This window comes from Parasteatoda tepidariorum, chromosome 5 (assembly GCF_982258835.1).
Source record: "Parasteatoda tepidariorum strain Cologne lab strain chromosome 5, Ptep-v5.0, whole genome shotgun sequence".
Lineage (NCBI taxonomy): Eukaryota > Metazoa > Arthropoda > Arachnida > Araneae > Theridiidae > Parasteatoda > Parasteatoda tepidariorum.
In genome coordinates this window covers 66,254,911-66,280,366 of record NC_141759.1, presented here as the reverse complement: position 1 = coordinate 66,280,366, position 25,456 = coordinate 66,254,911, and the positions used below count along the sequence as shown (strand labels likewise).

Here is a 25,456-nt window from a genome sequence, read left to right as displayed (position 1 = left end):
AAATGCTCCGTCCCTTCCTTTGGTAAAAACGTCCACTCTACCGATCCAGAAATTGTGGTGCCAGCCTATCACTTTTCAAAACACGTACCCAACTGGAAGTACTCATCTCAAATGGATCGCGTCACAGGTTACGAGTTCAAAGAGACGCGAAAACGAGTTCACTTGGATCCAGGGCAACGGATAAACAAACGTTTTAAGCGAGAATCGGCTTGTGACAACACTGTTCAAAAAGTACCCATGGGTGGACAACCCGACGCGTATTATGATTGTCAGACGGAAACAGTCCAAAAATGCCCTGCGAACCATTATTTCGATACCAAATTGTGTCAGCCACGCCGAGAAAATGTCTTTTCGTTCGAAGGACTCGATTTCTTTTCCTTTGATTCGTTGAGCATCAGTAATTGGATAAAGCCGTGGAACTACAAGCTCCCCACCAAAACTTGCGAGGCGTCTGAGACATATTTGGAAGCGTTTAACGTGTGCAGTCATCCAGAGTGCGCAAAATATCCGTTTCTTTCCCTCATACCCTCGTTTAAACTATCGCTCGAAGACGGTTCGCAGTGCCTGATGGAAAATGAAAGGTTGATTAAAAAGGAATCGCTCGAAAAACGTTTGTATTGGTCCCAGAGGCCCGTGGAGAAGACGTACGACGATCCATGCGAGCCCGGGAATCGACTCCGGTCTGGAAATTTCGTGTGGGACTCTACCATTTACATGACGTGCGATGAAAACGAACCCTTTTTGTTTTGCCCATCCTCCAGCACGACGGGCATTGAACTGATACAAGGGAAAAAATTTGCTTGTATGGCACCGAGCATGAGTTTTACCATGCCAAGCTACTCTACGGCCTATTTTACAAAAAACCAGGTCAAAAGAATAGTGTGGGGAGATCCCACACCAATTGTCAAGATTGACGGTTTAGACGTCCGCATTCCAGAAGAAGGATACGAGATTGATGACAAAAAATACCCCCAGGGTTTTAATTTGCAAACGTTTCGAAATAAAGTCGTTATAGAATACCAATACCAACTCACTTATCCACCTGACGTGGTGTTGACGGAAGACTTGCAAGGTCGAGTGTCTAGATTTGGGGGTGGATTTTTAATGAAGAGAGGAGACTTTACAACGAGATCTTTGGGTTTTCCAACCTACACGTTGAATTATAAGGCGATTGACTTTGAAATGGAATGAGAAACAAGGATGGGTGACCGATCCATTATACACGGTGTATTGTTTTATACGACAGTTTATGTAAACTGTATATTGCTTTCTGTCGCTATTCTAACGGGGAGATGGATATTTTTACTATTGATATTGTTGACAATCGGTTTGACTGCTTACATGATGTACATGACGTCACACAATGATGAACACTTGAAATCGGTCGGAGTCTGGGTGGAGAATTTATTCTCCCAAGGAATGCAACGAGTAAAAGAAATGATACCAGCATAGTAAAAAAAAAAAAAAAAAAAAAAAAAAAAAAAAAAAAAAAAAAAAAAAAAATTTTTTTTTTTTTTTTTTTTTTTTTTTTTTTTTTTTTTTGACGTTGCTGGTTAAAGTCAGACGTTGAGTCTTGATGGTCTCAGACTCGTCAGAATTTCTTGAAGCCCTCAACTCGCAACTGTAGATTTTTTTGGAACTCGCAACTGTAGAATTTTTTGGAACTCGCAACTGTAGAATTTCTTGGAACTCGCAACTGTAGAATTTCTTGGAGCTCACAACTTTAGAATTTCTTGGAGCTCACAACTTTAGATAATACTGGTCCAAGTTCAAACGTCAATAGCTTCGTTAAAAAAAAAAAAAAAAAAAAAAAAAAAAAAAAAAAAAAAAAAAAAAAAAAAAAAAATTTTTTTTTTTTTTTTTTTTTTTTTTTTTTTTTTTTTTTTTTTTTTTTTTTTTTTTTGACGCTGCAGGTTAAAGTCAGACGTTGAGTCTTGATGATCTCAGTCTTATCAGAATTTCTTGAAGCCCTCGAACTCGCAACTTTAGAATTTCTGGGGCCTCGCAACTTTAGAATTTCTAGGGCCTCGCAACTTTAGAATTTCTCGGAGCTCACAACTTTAGAATTTCTCGGAGCTCACAACTTTAAAATTTCTCGGAGCTCACAACTTTAGAATTTCTTGGAGCTCACAACTTTAGGTAATACTGGTCCAAGTTCAAACGTCAATAGCTTCGTTAAAAAAAAAAAAAAAAAAAAAAAAAAAAAAAAAAAAAAAAAAAAAAAAAAAAAAAAAAAAAAAAATTTTTTTTTTTTTTTTTTTTTTTTTTTTTTTTTTTTTTTTTTTTTTTTTTTTTTTTTTTTTTTACGTTGTAGTTTAAAGCCAGACGTTTAGTCTTATGATCTCAGACTCGTCAGAATTTCTTGAAGCTCTCCAACTCGCAACTTTAGAATTTCTGGGGCCTCGCAACTTTAGAATTTCTAGGGCCTCGCAACTTTAGAATTTCTGGGGCCTCACAACTTTAGAATTTCTTGGAGCTCACAACTTTAGATAATACTGGTCCAAGTTCAAACGTCAATAGCTTCGTTAAAAAAAAAAAAAAAAAAAAAAAAAAAAAAAAAAAAAAAAAAAAAAAAAAATTTTTTTTTTTTTTTTTTTTTTTTTTTTTTTTTTTTTTTTTGACGTTGCTGGTTAAAGTCAGACGTTGAGTCTTGATGGTCTCAGACTCGTCAGAATTTCTTGAAGCCCTCAACTCGCAACTGTAGAATTTTTTGGAACTCGCAACTGTAGAATTTTTTGGAACTCGCAACTGTAGAATTTCTTGGAACTCGCAACTGTAGAATTTCTTGGAACTCGCAACTGTAGAATTTCTTGGAACTCGCAACTGTAGAATTTCTTGGAATTAGCGACTGTAGAATTTCTTGGAATTAGCAACTTTTGAATTTGTTGAAGGTCTCAACACTATACTAGAGAAACAACCTATTGAAGCAAGTCATTCCATTCGCCATTTAAAATGGAATTGTTATTCTCTGATGAAACATCTAGTAAGTGGTTGAAAAGAAAACAGCGGCGTGATTGTTGCAAACAACCAGATTTCAACAATACCTTACGTCAAGATCGCGCTATAGATGAACCGCCGAGTTTATATCGCGTTTGTAAGAATTGCGGCTTTAGTATAAAAGTAAAAGCGTAAACATAACGATTAAAAAAAAAAAAAAAAAAAAAAAAAAAAAAAAAAAAAAAAAAAAAAAAAAAAAAAAAAAATTTTTTTTTTTTTTTTTTTTTTTTTTTTTTTTTTTTTTTTTTTTTTTTTTTTTTTTTTTTTTTTGAAGTTGTATATTTAAGCTCTGCTTTGAGTGTCGATGCTAAAACTATTGGATTGAAATAAAGGTTATACATGGATCCTTCATACACGTCTGAAGAAATTTTGCAAACGACATTTGCTGGGCTGGAAACATTTCTACAAAACACTTTGGATCCCAATTCATTTCAAGCTTTCCTTATTCAAAAGAATAACCTCTTCCCCACTTGGAATCACTTGTGGGAAAGACTCTACTTTTTTCTCGTCAATCATTCATTGAGTCGCCGGGAAGAAACAATTTCCAGTTTAGCTCATATGCTGTCAGCGGATGAATCTTTTCATAGAAATTTACAAAACTCTTTGACTTTCCACGAAACATTTTGGAATCAAGTGTATTTGAATTTGCTTGCAGCAAAGGAGCGAATACAATGTTGAGTGTCTCCATTTTGGAACCTTTTGGAATTTTATCTCTAGCAAGTGGTTTACTATACTCTATTGGTGTTTTGACATTGCAGACTCATGAAACTACATTTCGTTTGCATTTCATTGTGCTCACATTGATTATTTTTTTGGCACTCGTGTCAATTACCATGTTTAAATACTTGAAATATCGGTATACATGCGAGAAAATGGATGATATTGTAGCGTCTATGAAAATACGATAGCCAATTCTAAATCATCTCTATAAAACCCAACGACATCACCCTCTTTCCATCCAAACAGCTGAAAATATCCTAAAGGTATGGAAATGCAATCAGGACTGGCCTCTTTTCGTCGATAGTGAACATTTTGCAACGTGATTAAGAACATTCTACATGCCAAATCAAATTTTTCGGAAAGTATTTGACCATCCTCATATTCCACGCATACTGTATTTGAATTGAAACCGATGCTGCGTATTGGTTTGGTAGCGAGGTTTCTGATGACGCTTGCGTAAAATTCCATGACTTAAACAAGACGATGGAAACTCCTGATGTAGAAAAAATTGCAAAGGATCTTTTAACTAAAAACGCCGTCTTTCAAAAGATTTTCAACGAGAAACTGGAGTATGCCAATATTCAACCGGCTGAAAGTGAGCTGGCGGCAGCAGAGTTTAAAAGATTATATCCAGCTGTACTCGATGGGAATTACAAAATTTTTCACAGCCTGTGGTATGCTCAACAGGTGCAAGGGGATTTTTGTTCTCCAGAGGATCTACAATCAGAAAATTTCGAATCGGCTTGTTCGCAAAATATATACGATGCTTCAAAACGCAAGTATCTAACTCCAAAAGTTGTGCAAAATGGTAGACGCAAAAAAGTTGAAAAGTTTGACTTGTTTGGATTTATATCGAAAAAACGGGCAAGTCAAAGCTTTCACCAACTGGTGTTTGAAGATTCTGAATACACAGATGACATTTTGAAGGAAGTGCTACTCAACAATGAAAGAGAGAACAATCTCTTGGACGGTATTGCAGAGATGGCGTCAGCATTAAACAATTGCAGCACGTACAAGATTTTAAATTTGCATCCAGTGCCAAGCGTTAAGTAGAAGAGTTTAAAAAAAAAAAAAAAAAAAAAAAAAAAAAAAAAATTTTTTTTTTTTTTTTTTTTTTTTTTTTTTTTTTTTTTTTTTTTTTTTTTTTTTTTTTTTTTTTTTTTAGAGAATATAAAAATTGTTGGTGATATCTGAATTCGTCACATCATCATCAGCTGCACAGGACTGAGCGCAAACTATTTACCTATAATCATGATTTTTTCTGGATATATAGCGTACAATACATTTAAGAAGCGATTGAAATATGCATTATTCAACATTTTGACGAAAGAAATGATCTATTTGAAAGTACTTGATAATGAAACAGACAGACAATCCAGTTTAGAACTTATTCCAAACAACGCCATTATTTTTGTAGATGGAATAAATCAACTCAAACTCTTTCAAAAAATCTTTGGTAATCACGATTCCATCAAAATAAAATGTTTAAATTCCATCAACTTTCGAAAATATCCAAAGGCTATGGATCCTCTGATTTCATCTGTAGAACATAAAATATATCCTAGAAAAATACATATTCAATGCAAAGCAAGATATTTGGCGAAAATGATTGAACCGACTGAGCTACGAAATTGCGATTCCAATGATATTAACACTTGTCCAAGCCTTTTCCAAATGTCTATGGCCGCAGTTTCGGATTCTATTGAAAATTATGATCATTTAAATGACTTAAAACTACCAAAGTGGTTTGAATATGATTTGAAATATAAATTTGTTCAAAGAAAAACGAAACCTCAACTGAGACCCATCAACTTTTTAATGGTTGCCATTTTGGAAAACAAAATTTTAAAAAAGTTCCGAGGAATAGATTTTATTAATCCAAACATGAGCTACGTTATAAAAAAGCAGTTCAAATTTTACAAGAGTTATGTTTTTTGTCATAGACGTAAGGGAAACCAACGTCTGAATTTTCGAATTTTAATGACTAAAGGATTTGATGGTTCGGTCTTTGGAATCAGGGATTTGTTTGTAAACAGACATTTTAGAGCTATTTTGGAAAACATACAAGGAGATTATAGAAGTATGGATATCGATAAGGGGCATTTGCCAAAGGTTAGAGAAATATATTTCGGTGACGTGAACGTAGTTGAATTTTATCTAAAAGTTCGAAGATATCGAAAGACACGAAAGATTGTAGTGTGCTTAGATGAAGATAAAGAACTTGTTGTTTATCCAACTTCAATCACTAGTATAGATTCATTTATACAGAACGTAACACCAGAATTACTTCTTGACGTTGCCTGTGATAAATATCATGATAATCGAGATTATCACCCGGAATCATCAGATGAAGAATACTCGGAATCGTCGGATGAAGAGCTCTTGGAATCATCAGATAAAGAGGATTGAGCAAAACATTTATCTGTAATCTGTAATTATGATTTTTCACTGGATGTATATTTAAAACTTTTTTTCATTAAAAAAAAAAAAAAAAAAAAAAAAAAAAAAAAAAAAAAAAAAAAAAAAAAAAATTTTTTTTTTTTTTTTTTTTTTTTTTTTTTTTTTTTTTTTTTTTTTTTTTTTTTTTTTTTTTAATGAATTATATCTCGATTGCCTGAAAAAAAATCTCTTTGATGCGTTGCGATGGTGTAATAAAGACGTCAGCCGAGAGCAATGTCTATATATCTACATCGAGTCAATACTGTGGAAGAAGCTCCCGTCTCCGATGTATACCTCCTCTATAACATTACAGGTGGTATTTCCTATGTAAAAAAGCAAGATTATCTCCATTTTGCTCATCATTGGTGCTTACAAAATACATTTATAGCTTGCACGTTGGATTTGGCATCGGCCGAATGTCATTCTGTGGTTTTGGATTTGGATTTCCATGCGGATGGCCAAACGACTGAATCCTTGTTCGATATCATTCTTCCTGAGATTCATTCCACCCTCAAAATGACATTTTTGACACACGTTAACCATTTTACATATATTATTGCTGCTCGATCCGACGGGCATGGTGTTCACGTTCATTTACCTGAATTTCTCATATCGCACGACGATTACATACTGTTGTGTGAATCTTTGAAACCCATCTTACGATATTCCATTGTAAACAGGGGAACCTATACGCTCGATATTTTGCAAAACATGACACTTGCGGGATCAGCCAAACCCGACACACAACCCTACATGGCGCTTCAAATACATTACGTGGACGAGAAAAATGAATACATGATTGATTTCAGTAAGCCGTTGGATGTTCAACTGGAAAAAATTAAAAAATCATTTAAACGCGTCAAATACAATCTAGAGTCGTATTTTCGCAAATTTCTGTTTGTCGAAAGGCAACAGATTCGACAACACATTTTGAATTTTATGATGCCCGTCGCAACACCCTTCCCTGCCTTGTATAAATTGTCCTACCCGACCCTGATTGGATGCATTCCAAATGAATCGAGTGATTTTCAAGCCATTTGTTCATTTTCATACAAGAGTTCTTCGGCCATGGGATACATTTTCAAAGGGAAAAAACTATTGTTTGACGGCACTCATTTCTTGAAAAGCCATCATTATTTACATTTCAATACATTTTTATTAAGCAATTTCGAAACCAATAACGCCGCCTTAAAGAGTTGGTACGAGCGCGGAGCACGTTTGACACCCAACTCTACCAATGTCAATCCCATTTTTCATAAAATGAATCAAGGATTGCGAGAAAATAACGACAAGTTTGTAAGAGATTCCAATCCCATCAAGACCATCATGGAGTTTAACGACGGTATTTACTTTTTACCCATGTTTTATGCATTGTGTAAATGCTTAAACACTTCCTCTGTGGTGATGGTGGCGCATTTAAAAGGAACCTTGGACAAGGATTTTTTTCCGCTCTTGGATCGCATGGAACTGGTGGATGTGGAACACACCAACGTTACCATGAAGGATTTCACAGAAGAAACCATCTATTTTTGTGGCAACAATTTGTGCAATCGCTACGTCCGCAACAAGGACAAGCTCAAGCAAATTGTGACCGATTCACAGCGGGCCATTCTGAGTGTGACGACGCCACAGCAAATGGTGGAGCTGTATCGACGCATCCAAGAGAGTCACTTTCCCATCAAGGTGTTGCGCATGCTCAATTCGTTGCGAAAACCATCGACGTACATTTGGAATTATTTGATTGAATCGTGGAAAGAAATTTCGAGCGAAAGTGAAAAGGAATCGCACCTGAGCAATTTGTGGCAATCCATCGTTTCGTGGTTGCAAGAGTACAAGAGGTGTGGCAAATTGGGTGGACCCGACGATGAAACGATTCAGAAATTTAACCTCAGGGCAGTGACGTCCACCATTACAAGTGATTCGAATCTGGAACAGAAATACATTCAAATGGATCGTCACAAGTGGTTTATCCGTTTGCAGGACGGTTTACTAGACATCTTGACTGGACACATTGGAGCTACGGTACCCGAGTTGTTTTTATCCGATAAGCGTCTCGGCATTGACGTTTCCAGGCAAGAAATGATCAAATTGTATCACAACTCTCCCGATTTGGAAAAATTGTACGAATTGATGACTGACAAATTTTTCTTTTTAAAATATTTAAAAGCGTTGTTTACGGATCGGACGGACGATTTGTTTGACACGTTACACGAAATGATTCAAGAAGAAATGTCGCACATTGCTTACGATCCCTATGCCAAATCCATGATGCATTTTTACGTTCATTTGTGTAAGTACACTGCATTTGAACACGATTTGCTCATGTACTTGTGCGATGTGCTGGCGAGCATTTTCATTGCCACCAATTATGAGAGAAAATTTTTCGTGTGCAAAGGCAAAACATCCAACGGAAAGAGCAAACTCTTTGAGATTCTGGGTCGCGTGTTTGGAGGCTATTACCATTGTATCCAATCGGACAATTTGAAACCCAGCAATGCCGCGGGTAACGCGACTCCCGACTTGGCTTCGACCATTTTCAACTGTCGCATCGTGACATCCGAAGAACTGGAAGGTAAATTGAACGAAAATCGTGTCAAACAAATTACGGGAAATTCTTGCGTAACCTTTCGAAACATGTATGAGGCCAGTCAAGGAGGTATACCCACTGCCAAGCTGTTTACGTCGACCAACAACGTACCAGACTGTCAAGCCACTGAAGCATTTCAAGATCGCGTCACAGCCATTCCCTTTTTGTCGCGATTTGTCAACAAGCCACCGAAAACAACTTCGGAACAAGTGCAGCTGAATCGATATGGAAAAGATGAATATGCCGTCGAAAGATCATTTGTGGGATGTTTTTTAATACTCTTGTATCACTTGAAAAAACACATGAGTATTAAAGATGGGTTGCTGCATTATCGAGACGAGCCACCCAGTGTAGTGGAATATACTCAAATGTATTTGTTTAATACGGATGTTTACAATCAGTTTAAAACGCATATGGATGTGCAAATGAGCGATGATCACATTACCACCATGACGGATCTTCGATCAGCTGTGCGTCAATTTCTGAAAAATACCAAAAATAACACAACTCCAGAGGCAGATTTAATTGTAAAGTTTGAGGAGGAATTTAGCGAATACCGTAAATCTGATTTACAATTGGGATCGGTACGTCACAATAGTATATTGGATCAAGAGGATGAGCCCTTGACATTTGAAAACAGTATCTTGCAAGAAGAAAACAAAAGCAAAAGAAGCGCAACGTTTGAAGATTTGACAAACAAAAAACGAAAAGTGGAATCTGCAATTGTGTATTATGATCACATCATCATTAGAAACTTGCGTAGGACAATAGAATCCTAAAATCCAAGGGGGTGAGAGTTTGAAACTGCTCAAGGGCACAAGACGACAATTCTAAAAAAAAAAAAAAAAAAAAAAAAAAAAAAAAAAAAAAAAAAAAAAAAAAAAAAAAAAAAAAAAAAATTTTTTTTTTTTTTTTTTTTTTTTTTTTTTTTTTTTTTTTTTTTTTTTTTTGACATTGTGCTTTTAAGGCGAGTCTCAATGTTCTCACCTCATCAGAATTTTTTGGAGCTGTCGCAACTTGCAAAATTTAAATGATGAAGAATTTGGATAATCTCTCGATGCCAAGACAACGTAAATATTAAACAACACATCGCAGGCAACAAGGGATTAAGGAGGGTTGAGATAACGTCAACCGGCATATGCAATCACACAACATTTCGAGACCTGCTGGCAACTCTGAACCACGTACATACACGCCGTTACCTGTAGAGTCTTTGCAATAGAGATACGGAGTATCATCTTTTACGTACTCTAGCAAAAAATTCCAAGGAATCATTGAAATACCTTTATGATTTTTTGCCAAATACGGCGTACCATCGCTTTTTCGCAATAAAAACGGTTTCCCTTCATGCAATAAGTAATACTCGTTACCGTGTTTGTCCACCGGATAACGTTGTGTGCCGTCATACATTTTTGCAATTTTGACACTTTGTCCTTGTTGTATTAAACAACTTTTCTTGTTTCGAAGAGGATAATACTCGTTTCCATCAACGTCACTAGCGTAAAACTCTTCAAACCGCTTGTCACGAGCAAATATATAATCTTGACAGTCTGGATATATTTGGTTTCCGTACTTGTCACGGGCATACACCTCACCACCTAATCTCTTTAAAAAACCCTTCTTATCTTTGGAATAATACTCGGAACCATTTCTTCGTCGTCGATAACGTTCCATGGCGATTGATAATTACAAGATATCTCTCTTGTCTTTACAAGATTGTCCTATTCAATACCATCCTGAGGATGTAATTGAAATTTTAAAAGCATGGCGCAAGAGTCACACCAACGAAACCAAATGTTTAGTTTGCAAAGATACATTAAAATTTACAAAGGTGTCGTGGACAGTATGTTGTAAGCAGTTTTATTATGATGGTAGTATTCGGTCCTACCCCGTCCAATCGATTGCAGTCCCCACGCCTGGGTATACGTTTGCTTTACCCGTGTTGAAACGCACGTTGGACAAGTTTCGTATAGTATCGAATCAAGATTTTTTAATTCTTCCCGATCCCATTTATTGGCAAGTCAAATCCACACTCACGTATGAAAAAGTCATGAAATTTGTACAAGGTAAACCCATGACGCAACGCACCAAAGTGGTTCAACCCAAGGTAAAAGTAGACAAAATGTTGATGGATATCTTGGAAACGCCATTGAATTACGGGAGCATAGCACGCAGATCGGGTGGCAAATACACCATCATGAGATATCATGGATTTGGCAAGCGATGCACCTTGTCCATGCGGGGCATGATTGTTCCGGACGCCACGTTACGGCCCAACGAAATCCGATTACCTATCCACATTGTAAAATCATTCAACTTGCATAAGAAATGGATCATTTTGAATCGTATGCCCTCCCTACAACCCGGTAATTTTGTAGGGTTGTACGTTTCGTCTCCTGGATGGGAATATGATTGTTTTGGAATTCCATTAACTATTTTGCAAGCTATTAATGGTGATTTCGATGGGGATGAATGCAACTTGTACGTGATACCCAATGGTTTGTCGCAAGCCGAAGCCGCCACCATTTTAAATTCCGAATATTCTTTGGGTTGTTTTGTCATGCAGGGCCCAAAGCTGACGCCCAACCAGGACATGCTGGTGGTCTATTTCTTAAAGTATGAGGAGATTGATTTTTTACCTTTCAAGGCGAAAAATTTACATACTACGTTTAAAGTGTTGTACGACCATTATGGATCCCAGAAAACGTTTGAATACATTGACCGTCTGAGATTATTTTATTTGGAAGTGTTGCAAAACGAAATATGTTTCGGTTTGACGCTGAAAGAAATGGACATGTTGAGCGAGTTTGGAAGGGGATCTTTTGAAACGTTTAAGCAAAAAGCAGAAGAAACCAATGGATGTCTGGTGTCTATGGTTAAATCGGGTGCCAAAGGCAGTTATGAACACTTGTATCAAATGTTTGGGTGCATTGGTTATCAGGAAGACATGTACGTTAAAAGTTCGTTTTGGGATGGATTGGACGCAGTGCAAGCATTGGCACATGCCAAAACTTCAAACGATGCGCTCAGTAAAACGTGTAAAATTTGGGAACCCGGCTACAGTTATTCAAAGATGGTTTTCAATTTACAAGGGTTGTATGTAGATTACAAGGGACGCTTGATGGATGGCAAAACTGTTATTGAAATGGATGTATTGAACGCGTTACATTTTACAGATGTCATGAGTAGCGAAAGCTTCCAACATCTATTAAGCAAAACATTGAAACTGTAAAAAAAAAAAAAAAAAAAAAAAAAAAAAAAAAAAAAAAAAAAAAAAAAAAAAAAAAAAATTTTTTTTTTTTTTTTTTTTTTTTTTTTTTTTTTTTTTTTTTTTTTTTTTTTTTTTTTTTGTAAGCTCTGTTTAAAAGCTTGCGCGATCAACCCGGGATCCATATGCTATTCTCTCATCACTACTTGTTGGACATTCTCTCATCACTACTTGGAAGATGTCGGAACGTATATTACACTTGCTCAACGAGGAAAAGGATAAAGTACAAAATCACACGACTGAACAAGAGTTAAACGGCCAAGCTGAGGTAGAAAATCAAATTCCCGAAGAAGAAACAGAGTTTTTATTGTGGTTCGATGAAGATCCATTGCATTTGCCAAATAGAGAAATCATTTTAAACCCTGGAAAAATTGAAACTGTAAAAATAGAAAGAATAATTAAACTGCGACCAAATGAAGCAGCTAAATTCTGCAACCAATTAAAAGGTGTTAAAGTACACAATGAATTCTTTCCCCTTGGATACGAAGGACAAATTGAATTGCAATTATCTACAGAGGGAAATGAGACTGTTGTGTTGCAAAAGTACCAAAGAATTGGATATTTGACAACAAGGACATATATGGTTGACGATGGAATAATACGTTTAAGAAAAAGCGTTACCATACCTACAGAGTCAGCTTTTCTGACTATGAAGAGTTTGCTACTCGATCACAAAGACGGATAGGATCTTGCTAAAAAAAAAAAAAAAAAAAAAAAAAAAAAAAAAAAAAAAAAAAAAAAAAAAAAAAAAAAAAAAAAAAAAAAATTTTTTTTTTTTTTTTTTTTTTTTTTTTTTTTTTTTTTTTTTTAAAGCACTGTTTAAAAGCTTGCGCGATCAACCCAGGATTCATATGCTATTCTCTCATCACTACTACTTGTTGGAAATTCTCTCATCACTACTTGTTGGACATTCTCTCATCACTACTTGTTAAAAGATGGAACTACCGACTATTAGGTGGCCTACAAATATTGATTACGTTGCAAAGATTCAATGGATGCATTACAATGGAGAGTGTGTACCGTATTCTTTGTACTTTGCTGCCACCTATGAGGAAAACCACGATTACGCTGTGGTCGCAAAAAAGGATTCTCTAACGTCTTTCACGTTTAACGAAGTTTTGAAAAATTGGGCATTACCTCAATCACCCTTTAAGGACTGGCACAATTTACCACCCAAGCATTTCGAGATACCTATTACACAGATGAAACTATATTTGAAAACGGAATTTTACCACGAGCATTTGAATGAACCCGCAGAAAAAGTTCATGGATGGCAAGCAAAAATAGCGACTCTGGATATGGGCACATTTATGTATTTGAATGCATTACTACCTATGGATAGTGTGAGATATTGCGGACCAAAGCTTGATGTTATTAGTCTGGCTACTGATTATATGAGACAGTATGATTACAATGTTAGAGATGACGACGACAAAATTGATGACACAAATTAAAAAAAAAAAAAAAAAAAAAAAAAAAAAAAAAAAAAAAAAAAAAAAAAAAAAAAAAAAAAAATTTTTTTTTTTTTTTTTTTTTTTTTTTTTTTTTTTTTTTTTTTTAAAACAATGTGTTAAAGTTAAGCGCTGAGTCTTGATGATCTCAGTCTCGTCAGAATTTCTTGAAGCCCTCGACTTTAGAATTACTTCGAACTAGCATCATTAGAATTTTAAATAAGCTTTATCTCACAATCATCATTTCTGAATTGAAGATATCCTCGACATCCTCTTACAAAAATCTCTTAAAGTCAAGACGAACGCCGAAAAAAAATAAAACATGTGTTCTGAAATTTATTGTATACGATGTCAAAAAGTCTTGGAGTTGTATTTGTGTAACAACGGTTGCAATAGACCCTTTCACTCAATAAGGTTCTGCGATACGTGTTCAGACAAAATTCATGAAGAGCCGTCATAAATGCATCGAGATTTAAGTCTCGAGAGACTAAAAAAAAAAAAAAAAAAAAAAAAAAAAAAAAAAAAAAAAAAAAAAAAAAAATTTTTTTTTTTTTTTTTTTTTTTTTTTTTTTTTTTTTTTTTTTTTTTTTTTTTTTTTTTTTTTTTTTAAACCTTATTGTTTAAAGTCAAGCGTTGAGTCTTAATCAATTCATTCCACCTCTGAATATATTCGTCATCATGGCCATGTATTGTTGTGATATGAAATGTTTTGAAATACCTCGTGAATCTGTGGATGGTATTGCTTGCAAAGATTGTAAAAGTTATTGTTACTGCATTTGCGAGTGTGAATCATATAAACGAAAACATTCTTGCAGCGGATGCTTCCAGCTTAGCAAACAACTGACATTGCATCAGGGTTTTGAAAAGAAATGTCCTTCGTGCACTGAAAAGAGTTGCAAGAACCATTCTAATTTCCAGATTTTTGAATGCAAGACTTGTAACGAGCCAATTGTGTATCAACTTTACAAACCCAGTTTATAAAATTTGGGAACCCGTCTACAGTTATTCAAATGTTTTCAATTAAGATCAAGCGTCAAGTCTTGAAAAAAAAAAAAAAAAAAAAAAAAAAATTTTTTTTTTTTTTTTTTTTTTTTTTTTTTTTTTTTTTTTTTATGCTTAAAAAAGTTTTACGTTTGTCAAACTAGTCAGTTGTTGATGGACCATCCAGCTACAGCATCAAGGTCTCTTTTTACTCATCAGCGCTTTCTAGTATAAAACATTGTTGCACCCACACCAAACGATACGAGATATGTAATCAGTTGTATGATATAGTGCATTTGATGCGAACTGATCAAAGCCGCTCCCGTGGTTGCAGTTGCAGTACTGTAATACATTCCATACGCTGAATACGCAAAGGACAAAAATCCTATAAACACTACTACCAAGAGTACGCCAATCATTAGCATCTGTAGATTCATATTTTTTACTTTATTACACATTCAAAACAAGCAATCATGTTTAACGTTACGCAACTGCTGAAATGGAAACGCTCCCAGGTTCCACAAAAGAGCTTTAGCGTATTGATTGACGTGCAACAAATACATGTACGAAATGTTTTCTTGTTTTGCTTTGGACTTGCCATGACCAGACAATTTTTCGGTAGCAACATCATCTGTCAAGTAGATGGGCATCGTGTCCACCAAGAATTGTTGGACACCAAATGCTTCATTAATAGTACTTTTACAGAGTCTTCAAGTGGAATTTTATATCACAATTACTATCAATGGGTATCGGTGGTACTTTTATTGCTGGCGTTTATGTTTCATTATCCCTTTCGTATTTGGTCGAATCAAATGTCCAAATTTATGACAGAAATTACACACGAAATCAAAACCACAGATGATTCCGTGAGAGTTTTTAAAATTATTCAGGCATCTCAAGGAAACCGCTTGTTTTGGAAAGTGTTTGGATTAGAATGTGTTTACCTCGCGCAAAATGTTTTGATTCCGATAATTTTGAATATTTTTTTCAACTACGCTTGGTCGCAATCTGATTGGCATTGGAATACCATATCCTTATTATTTCCCGAAATGGCTTCATGCAACTATGATTATTATTCTGGAGGAGGAATCACTACAGGAAAATTTAGATGTTTGCTGCCTTTGAATAGCGTGTACAGAAAAGTGTTTTGGATCGTGTATGGCATTTTCCCGACATTGATTGTATTTCACGTGTATATGTTGCTATATCGCCTTTACCAAGCTATACGTTTGGGAAAAGAGGGGATAAACGTTTGGTGGTGTCTAAACATTGCAAAAGCTGAAGCAAAAACTTGGCATGCAAAGCAGAACTTGAAAAACCAATGGCGAAATGCACATTTGAAGAATCCGTTGTATGTCAGCATGGAAGCTTTCATCGAAAGCTAACAGCAAAAAAAAAAAAAAAAAAAAAAAAAAAAAAAAAAAAAAAAAAAAAAAAAAAAAAAAATTTTTTTTTTTTTTTTTTTTTTTTTTTTTTTTTTTTTTTTTTTTTTTTTTTTTTTTTTTCAAATTGTCCTTATAACTTTCAGAGCACATGGCGAGTGGATCCTTTCAAATCCTAAACCTCGATGAGCATTCAACGTAGAAATTCTGCTTTGAAGCATATATATTTAAAAAAAGCAATGTCTTTTCCCCGTGGGCAAGGCGTTGTGTTCATTGATGAAGAGATTATTTTTGAGAATGAAGATTTTTTGGTGGAAGCGGAACGAGTCGAATCATATGATGCAGTGTATGAAGATTTACCACCTCTAGATATGGAAGCGGGGCGAGCCGAATCACCTGATGCCTTGTATGAGGATTTACCTCCTCTAGATATGGAAGCGGAGCCACCTGATCCAACGCATCAAGATTTACCTGTTTCAAACGCTGAAGCAGTACAGTCTGATCCATCGCCTGACGAGTTATCCATGGAAGCAGAGTCTGTCGAATCACCTGATCCAACGCACGAGAATTTATCTGTTTTAAACGCTGAAGCGGTAGAGTCTGATCAAGCCCACGACGAGTTACCACGCATCATCTCTCCCGATGTGGAAAATTTACAATCCGAACCAGTGTCTCGAGAATTGCCACTCGATTCGATGGACACCCAACCACCCGTCGCCTCTTCCAACGAGAGACAAAACGCATCCACTGAATCATCAGAGGCCTCCAATCCTCCAAATGCCATTATAGTGTTGCCTGCTGGCCCAGAATTGGCTCAATATGATATCAGTCATGAAGTGCTGTCTGACGTTTTGTGCGTGAGTGGCAATCAACACAAAAGTTTTACTTTTCTCGCCGTGCGCTTCACGAATCCAGTTATTGTCTTGAAACACTTTGGAGGGGACTGCAATCCTATAGACATTCCTCGTAGTACTTGCATGTTGGTCGAGGCAAGCAATCGTCCACTCCAAGTACGATATGTTGGAACCCCTCTGATGTTTGTCATGCCTGCAAACTCAAACGCTACACCTACAGAGCACAGCATTCTCTTGTCGTTTTTCCCACGAACATCCGTAATATTTTCAGTGTTTGACAGAGAAACCCTGTACATTGTGACCACAAGGAATCCATTTAAAAAAATTTGGAAGCGTGCGAGAAAGACAAAGGCCTTTGAAGCATTAAAGACATTCTTAGAGTGTTGCGTTTTACACACATCCAAATGTATGTTTGACATAAATACAGCGGCACTGATGAGGCATTTTAAACGCAATACAAGAGATATCAACGTTATAAGTACGTGGTATGCCCTGGCTTTCGCGATGGTTCAAAGGGACACGGTAAGACATCATGGTCGCGATCCCTGCGCACTCTTTGGAAAAAGATTGTTTCAAATTGCAGAACGCACGGAACACTTTGTACCTCTTCCGCATCTCCCGCCACCAGACTTTTACACGTGTCAAATCACTTTCGGCAATGAGCACCCCGTGGGAATTGCCTTTCGATTGATAAACGGTAAAGTAGAATACGTATCTTTGATGATTATTAGCTACACCAAAGAATGGTACTTGGACGCGAATAATAAGGCTTGCTGTTTTGTACCCACTTCCAAATTAACCCTGTGCCGCAACTGGTTTCCACTCTTTAAAGATATCCTTACTTGGCGGACGTTTGGATGTCAGTTTTACGAGAGCAATTTGGAACGTTACAAAAGGATCTTGATGGCCTTATTGGATTGGTTGTCGATTCAAAAAACAGAACCGCATAGACACATTAAAAACGATTTGTTGCAAGTGTATCAACTTTTAAATGGATCCGTTGAAACAAGATGGTCTTTAAATCATTAGTGGCGGCGATTTTACAATCCCAAAGGAATCCGAACGACTTGGTGCATTTGCAGCACGTGCAAACGTTGAAAAGGAATGTGTCCCGTGACATTTCCGAGGCATTCGTCATGAGTCAACCTTTGGTGGAACGCCATCCCGAACTGTATCGACACAGCAAGAGTTTTTTGGATTTTTTGCTTCAGATGTGTCACGTGGACACATCCGAGGAGCCACGCGTATGCCAGGTGTCTGTCGAAACGTCAAACTGGGACGAAACTATAAAAAATTTGAAAGCGTCCAAGAATCATTTCAAAGACAGAGTCGACGCATTGGAAGGGGAGAAGCTGAATATTGAAAATCAACTCGAGTCATTACAAGACGAGGTCAAGTCTATGAAAGCCCAACTGAAATGCTATGAAAAGAGAAATGCAGAGCTAGAGAATCAAATGAAAGAAGAGGTCGAGTCTATGACAGCCAAACTGAAAGACCATGAAATGGAAAATTCGCGTCTACGGAATCAAATTGCCGGTGTTGGAGAGGAGAATAAAAAATTACGAGAAAATATGGAGCCTGAGCGTTTGACGGATATCCACAGGAGCGAATGGAAGACTGCTCTCAAGGAGATGTTGTTCAATTTTAAAGAGGAATGGTCGAAAGAGTTTTCGACATCCAAAGAACACGAGGAAAAAATGAATCTCTTGTTGTCGAAACTTGAAAAGGATAAAGATGAAAAATTTGACAATTTAATGTCAAGGTTGCCCACTTTCAACGTGCAACTCATTGGCGACGCGCTGTATCAAAAACTCGAAGGACTGATGAATCGTATCATTACACACGAAGAAATGACTGAAATGTTGGGCATGTTTAAAGTAGAGGCTCATTTCGAATCGCTCAAAACAAAATTGAAAACTTATGTCACAGCAGGTGTAGCCTACACTGAATTGGAAACTGAAATTAGTCGCAGCCAGCAAAATATTATGGGACTGGCGAGAGAATTGTTGCAAAAAGTATCTACGGGATTGGGTAATAATTTACCGGTCGTCCATTTGTCCAATCGCATCGACGAGTTGCAACAGCATCTCACAGAAAGCAATACTCAACTGGCTCGCATCGATAAGGATTCCAAAATTACTCAGTATTTAAAAATGCATTTTGCAGAGATTGGATACGGAGAGAATTGGCAAGAGCAACTGATTGAGCTGATTGAACGATACAAAAAATTCCAAACGGATATGATGGGTCAATATCACCGGGTTAGAAACAGTATGGCGCAACGGCTTCTAGTCGAAATACCCATGATAACGAGTGAGGAGACTGAACCTAGACTAGATTTAATGTTACTTTTTAAACCTTTGGAGGATGAAAATATGAATTTAGTAACGACCAATAATGCGTTGCGGCAAGACGTACAAGCGACGCTTTCGTCTATCCATGAACGCATGGGCACACTGAACCAAACTGACCATTTACAAAATTATATTCAATCACGTTTCATGGATCTACAGGCGCATTTGGAGACCCTGCAACTGCAATGGATTGAAAGACCCCAGATTGAGGAACCACCAGAAGCTCAGCCCAATTCGAATTCCATGTTTATTGAAAATGAATCGTCGGTGCAACAGGCCTTACCGAGTACCGCCCAATTGGCCATCGAAAGTGTACCAGAACAGAATGAAGACATACAAACGTTGAAAAATGTTTTGGAAGACGTTTTACACGAGACACTCCCTGAGGATCTGAACCAATGGGAGTCGCCAATCAGAGAAAAAGTTACAAATTTAAACAATCGATGCCAATCAGTGAATAACGAATTAAATCTCTATATTGACAATTTAGCAATATTGAAAGGTGTTTTGAAAAATGTCTATGGTGACACATTTCCTGACACCTTGAATCAATGGGGTGATCATATCCAAAACAAAATGTTTGAAATAAAAAATCAACACGAATCAATTGAAAATGAATTAAAGTACTATACAACCCATTTAGAAACATTGAGAGGTGTCTTGGAACATGTCCATAGCGAGGATTTTTCTAACCCTATGAGTGAATGGGGGGCCAAAATCCAAACCAAAATGTTGGAAAAGAAAAAACAATTTGACAATCTGAATAAACAATTTACTCTGTACAGGTCTAATGTAAAAGTATTGAAAGATGCTTTGGAAAATATCTATGACACGCAATTTTCTAGTAATATATCTGAATGGGTGTCTAAACTCTATACATTGAAACAGTCTATAGAAGAAAAAGTAAAGCCGTACAAGGATAAAATTACTGAACTCGAAAACGCTAAAAACGCCAAGGAAAAGGAATTGAAAACACAATATGACGACTGTAGTAATGAAATTGAACAACTTAATAATAACATTGCGTCGCTGAGAAACAATATCAGTCAATTGAATACCACTGTAAGCAATTTGAAAGCAGACAACATCAAACTATCGCAAGAATTGGAAACGGAAAAAATGCAAGTGTGTGAAGATTCCATAGTTGAATCTCTCTCTGCATTAAAAGAGGAAAATGAAATAAAACAAGAAAAAATTGTTGAACATTGGGCAACCATTGAAGCACAAGGTCGGAAAATACAGGGTTTGACCGAAACTGTAAATATTTTGACTGTAGAAAAGGAAGGGTTGACACAAGCAGTAGCATCATTGCAATCACAATTCGATGAGACTTTAAAACGAGAAAAGGAAAAACTCGAGAAAGAAGGAAGCGATCAACTGCAGAATTTGACCGATACTCATCTCCAAAAACTGAAAGAGTTGCAAGAGCAAATAGAAGCGAAAACCAAGGAAATTGAGAAATGTAATTTCGATCTCAAAACAAAAAATGACAAAACACAAAACTGGACCCAAGAAAACGAAAAGCTAAAGGGGCAAATAAAAAAGAAAAATGATGAAATTAAAAAATATAATGACAATCTCAAAACAATGAATGAGGATATAAAAAATTTGACCCAAGAAAGGGAAAACGACAAAAAGTATTTAAAGGCAAAAGACATTGAATTTGACAATTGTAAAACCGCTCTCGAAAAATTGACTCAAGAAAACGTTACTCTCCAAGAAACGAATGAGAAAAACACTAGTGCGCAAAAAGCAATGTTTGAGGAATTGCAAAAATTACGTGACGCGGAAAAAACACTGACGCAAAAAATAAACGAGAGATCAGTTTCCGAATCTGTCTCAAAATTGCGTCGGGATATCGATATGCTAAACGAAAACATCGACGAAAAGAACATGGAAATAAGAGCTCTACAAAGTGAAAAGGAACTTAACCACGAACAATTAAAAATTTATACGAGTGTACAGTATCCTGGTGCCAGCAAACTACAAGAACACATTAAAATAGTAGAGAAGGATAATGTTAATTTGCGACGCGAACATTCAAACTTGACGTTGGAAGTTAAAAACTTACGAAAAGAAATTACTCACTTAAATGAAAACTTTTCAAATTTAAAGCCAGAGGTAAAAGGAAAACGCAAGCGCATGGAAGCAGATGAGGAAATAAAAAATGAAAATTGGAGAATGGAATTTGAACGATTGCAAAAGAAATATGATGCTGTTGAAAATAGCAAAATTACCGTGGCTCAATTGACCCAATTGTTTATAATATTTTATCAAAACGTGTTTTCATTGTATTCACACTTTAAATGGAAACGCATTCCCTCAATTCCACAGGATTTATTGCTCGAAATACGAGAAAAATTGAAACGTCTAAGCGAAATAGATGTTAAATCAAGAGCAAGTGCAATTTTTCAACTTTTGCTTTACTATGTCCGATATGATTTAAAGACTATAATTGATGATGAAACTGACATAATGCAATTGATTAAGCGTGGCGATGACGTTTATCCAAATCTTGAAACTTTACTCGAACAAAATTTCAAGAAAACGGTTGAGTATATTGACCGTGTAGCAATGGAACATGGATTTGTCGAAACAGCCAGTAATGAATTGATGGAAGTTCAAACGACAAAGTAAAAAAAAAAAAAAAAAAAAAAAAAAAAAAAAAAAAAAAAAAAAAAAAAAAAAAAAAAAAAAAAAAAAAAAATTTTTTTTTTTTTTTTTTTTTTTTTTTTTTTTTTTTTTTTTTTTTTTGCGGGTTAAAGTCAGACGTTGAGTCTTGATGATCTCAGTCTTATCAGAATTTCTTGAAGCCCTCCAACTCGCAACTTTAGAATTTCTGCGGCCTCGCAACTTTAGAATTTCTGGGGCCTCGCAACTTTAGAATTTCTCGGAGCTCACAACTTTAGAATTTCTCGGAGCTCGCAACTTTAGAATTTCCCGGAGCTCACAACTTTAGAATTTCTCGGAGCTCACAACTTTAGAATTTCTCGGAGCTCACAACTTTAGATAATACTGGTCCAAGTTCAAACGTCAATAGCTTCGTTAAAAAAAAAAAAAAAAAAAAAAAAAAAAAAAAAAAAAAAAAAAAAAAAAAAAAAAAAAATTTTTTTTTTTTTTTTTTTTTTTTTTTTTTTTTTTTTTTTTTGACGTTGCGTGTTAAAGTCAGACGTGGAGTCTTGATGATCTCAGTCTCGTCAGAATTTCTTGAAGCCCTCCAACTTGCAACTTTAGAATTTCTGGGGCCTCGCAACTTTAGAATTTCTGGGACCTCGCAACTTTAGAATTTCTCGGAGCTCACAACTTTAGAATTCCTGGGGCCTCGCAACTTTAGAATTTCTTGGAGCTCACAACTTTAGATAATACTGTTCCAAGTTCAAACGTCAATAGCTTCGTTAAAAAAAAAAAAAAAAAAAAAAAAAAAAAAAAAAAAAAAAAAAAAAATTTTTTTTTTTTTTTTTTTTTTTTTTTTTTTTTTTTTTTTTTTTTTTTTTTTAACGAAGCTGGTTAAAGTCAGACGTTGAGTCTTGATGATCTCAGTCTTATCAGAATTTCTTGAAGCCCTCCAACTCGCAACTTTAGAATTTCTGGGGCCTCGCAACTTTAGAATTTCTGGAGCCTCGCGACTTTAGAATCTCTCGGAGCTCACAACTTTAGAATTTCTTGGAGCTCACAACTTTAGATAATACTGGTCCAAGTTCAAACGTCAATAGCTTCGTTAAAAAAAAAAAAAAAAAAAAAAAAAAAAAAAAAAAAAAAAAAAAAAAAAAAAAATTTTTTTTTTTTTTTTTTTTTTTTTTTTTTTTTTTTTTTTTTTTTTTTTTTTTTTTTTTTTTTGACGTTGCATGTTAAAGTCAGACGTTGAGTCTTGATGATCTCAGTCTCGTCAGAATTTCTTGAAGCCCTCCAACTTGCAACTTTAGAATTTCTGGCGCCTCGCAACTTTAGAATTTCTGGGACCTCGCAACTTTAGAATTTCTGGGGCCTCGCAACTTTAGAATTTCTCGGAGCTCACAACTTTAGAATTTCTCGGAGCTCACAACTTTCGAATTTCTCGGAGCTCACAACTTTAGAATTTCTGGGGCCTCGCAACTTTAGAATTTCTTGGAGCTCACAACTTTAGCTAATACTGGTCCAAGTTCAAACGTCAATAGCTTCGTTAAAAAAAAAAAAAAAAAAAAAAAAAAAAAAAAAAAAAAAAAAAAAAAAAAAAATTTTTTTTTTTTTTTTTTTTTTTTTTTTTTTTTTTTTTTTTTTTAAACGTCGTAGGTTAAAGTCAGACGTTGAGTCTTGATGATCTCAGTCTCGTCAGAATTTCTTGAAGCTCTCAATCTTATACAATATTGGCTCAAGCTCAAACGTCCATAGCCTTGTTTGGAACCTTCACGACTTGCGACAGTGGAGTCTTCAATATCTAGGCTCAGCAAAACTTTCCAAAGCCCTTACAACTTACAAATGTTGTATCATGAATAATTTCAGTCAGCCGTCGAGTCTTAGATCATCTCAGCTCATCAAAAGTTTCTTAATTCAGTCTACGAAAAAAAATTTCTTAAGCTCATGAGAGTTAAGGAGTCTGCCACCATTGTCTCGCTTTGCAAAACCAATAACACAGATCAAATACATCACTAAACCATTCCAAAAACAACCACTTTTTGATGTAGCTGAAGAAGAAAAAAATAAATATTAATATATTTATGATAAAAAATAGCAATAAATACCACTTTCTTGTTATTAGCATGCATAACGTAATAACGCCTGTCGTATAAGCAGCTGTAGCCATCAACGTGCCGATGATTAAACGATCCATCCCAGAGGTTTTTCTTGAATCATATACAATCGCCACTCTTTAGGCATAACGTTTTTGTATAATGTATACCATGAAAGGTTTATATAGGCTCTATAAAACCGATGATTCCAGCCAACAAAAACCATAATCACACATAACAGTATCACAATCATCTTTCTTAAACATAAATAAAGGTATGAATATTGGACGTGATCAAAGTCAACCCATTCTAAAGCGACGTCGAAAGGCTAGATTGGAGAGACTCGAGGCTGTCCCCAATGATTCCGAAATAGGTATGGTCGGAGGTAAAGTATGGTATGACGTTCCAAATTCAATCATTCCGGTGATGAATCCTGATATGGCTTTTGACAATGCGAAACATCGCCGTAGACCACTCATGATAGAACCTGATGAACTCGAAGTAAAAAGCGATGATTATTCCACTTTTGCGATTCCTGCTCCAAAAAAGCGTCGTTCAAATGGAGAAGATCCAATGGACGACACTGAAAACCCTTCTGAAGAACCACCAGCTAATGACGCTGGAAACCCTTCCGAAGAACCACCAGCTAATGACGCTGGAAACCCTTCTGAAGAACCACCAATAAATGAAACTGCAAATTCTTCGGGAGAACCATTAGCAAATGACGCGCCAAATACTTCTGAGGAAGAACCAATGGATGAAACTGAAAACTCTTCCAAAGAACTACCGGCAAATGACTCCACAAATTCTTCCGAAAATCCACCAGCAAATTCTTTTGAAGATTTACCAGCCAGTGATACTGCAAATTCTTCTAAAGAACCACCTGCCGATAACACTGCAAATCCTTCCGAAAATCCACCAGCAAATCCTTCCGTTGAACCACCAGCCAGTGATACTACAAATTCTTCTAAAGAACCACCTGCCGATGACACTGCAAATCCTTCCGAAAATCCACCAGTCGATGACACTGCAAATCCTTCCGTCGAACCACCAGCCAGTGATACTGCAAATTCTTCTAAAGAACCACCAGTCGATGACACTGCAAATCCTTCCGTCGAACCACCAGCCAGTGATACTGCAAATTCTTCTAAAGAACCACCAGTCGATGACACTGCAAATCCTTCCGTCGAACCACCAGCCAGTGATACTGCAAATTCTTCTAAAGAACCACCAGTCGATGACACTGCAAATCCTTCCGTCGAACCACCAGCCAGTGATACTGCAAATTCTTCTAAAGAACCACCAGCCGATGACACTGCAAATCCTTCCGTCGAACCACCAGCCAGTGATACTGCAAACTCTTCTAAAGAACCACCAGCCGAGGACACTGCAAATCCTTTCGAAGAAACACCTGTCCCCACAAACAAAATTGAAAATTCTTTGAATCCATCAAAAGATACACCTGCACTGCCCCCGATGGACACGGCGCATGAACCAGATGAACATTTTGAATCAACCATCATACCGATGGTTGTGCGTTACGCGACTATCGATACAGAAGGCATTTATTTCCCTAATCCCTTTCATCTCCCATTTTTAATTTTAAATGAAAAATTTAACTGTTATCCCTCCTATCAATCTATAGTCGATGGAATATTGCGTACAGTTGAATACATTCCAAAAAACGTAGATGGAATTCCGCAATATTTGTTTACCA

The 25,456-nt window shown here is 36.1% G+C and overlaps 1 protein-coding gene across 1 annotated transcript; it reads left to right on the top strand.

The window, feature by feature from the left end:
* The first annotated feature begins 15,042 nt into the window (after positions 1 to 15,042).
* LOC147809438 (innexin inx4-like) lies at positions 15,043 to 15,828 on the top strand. The gene has a single exon (XM_087162810.1). The coding sequence runs from the start codon at positions 15,043 to 15,045 to the stop codon at positions 15,826 to 15,828; it is 786 nt and encodes a 261-aa protein (XP_087018936.1).
* The last annotated feature ends 9,628 nt before the right edge of the window (positions 15,829 to 25,456 follow it).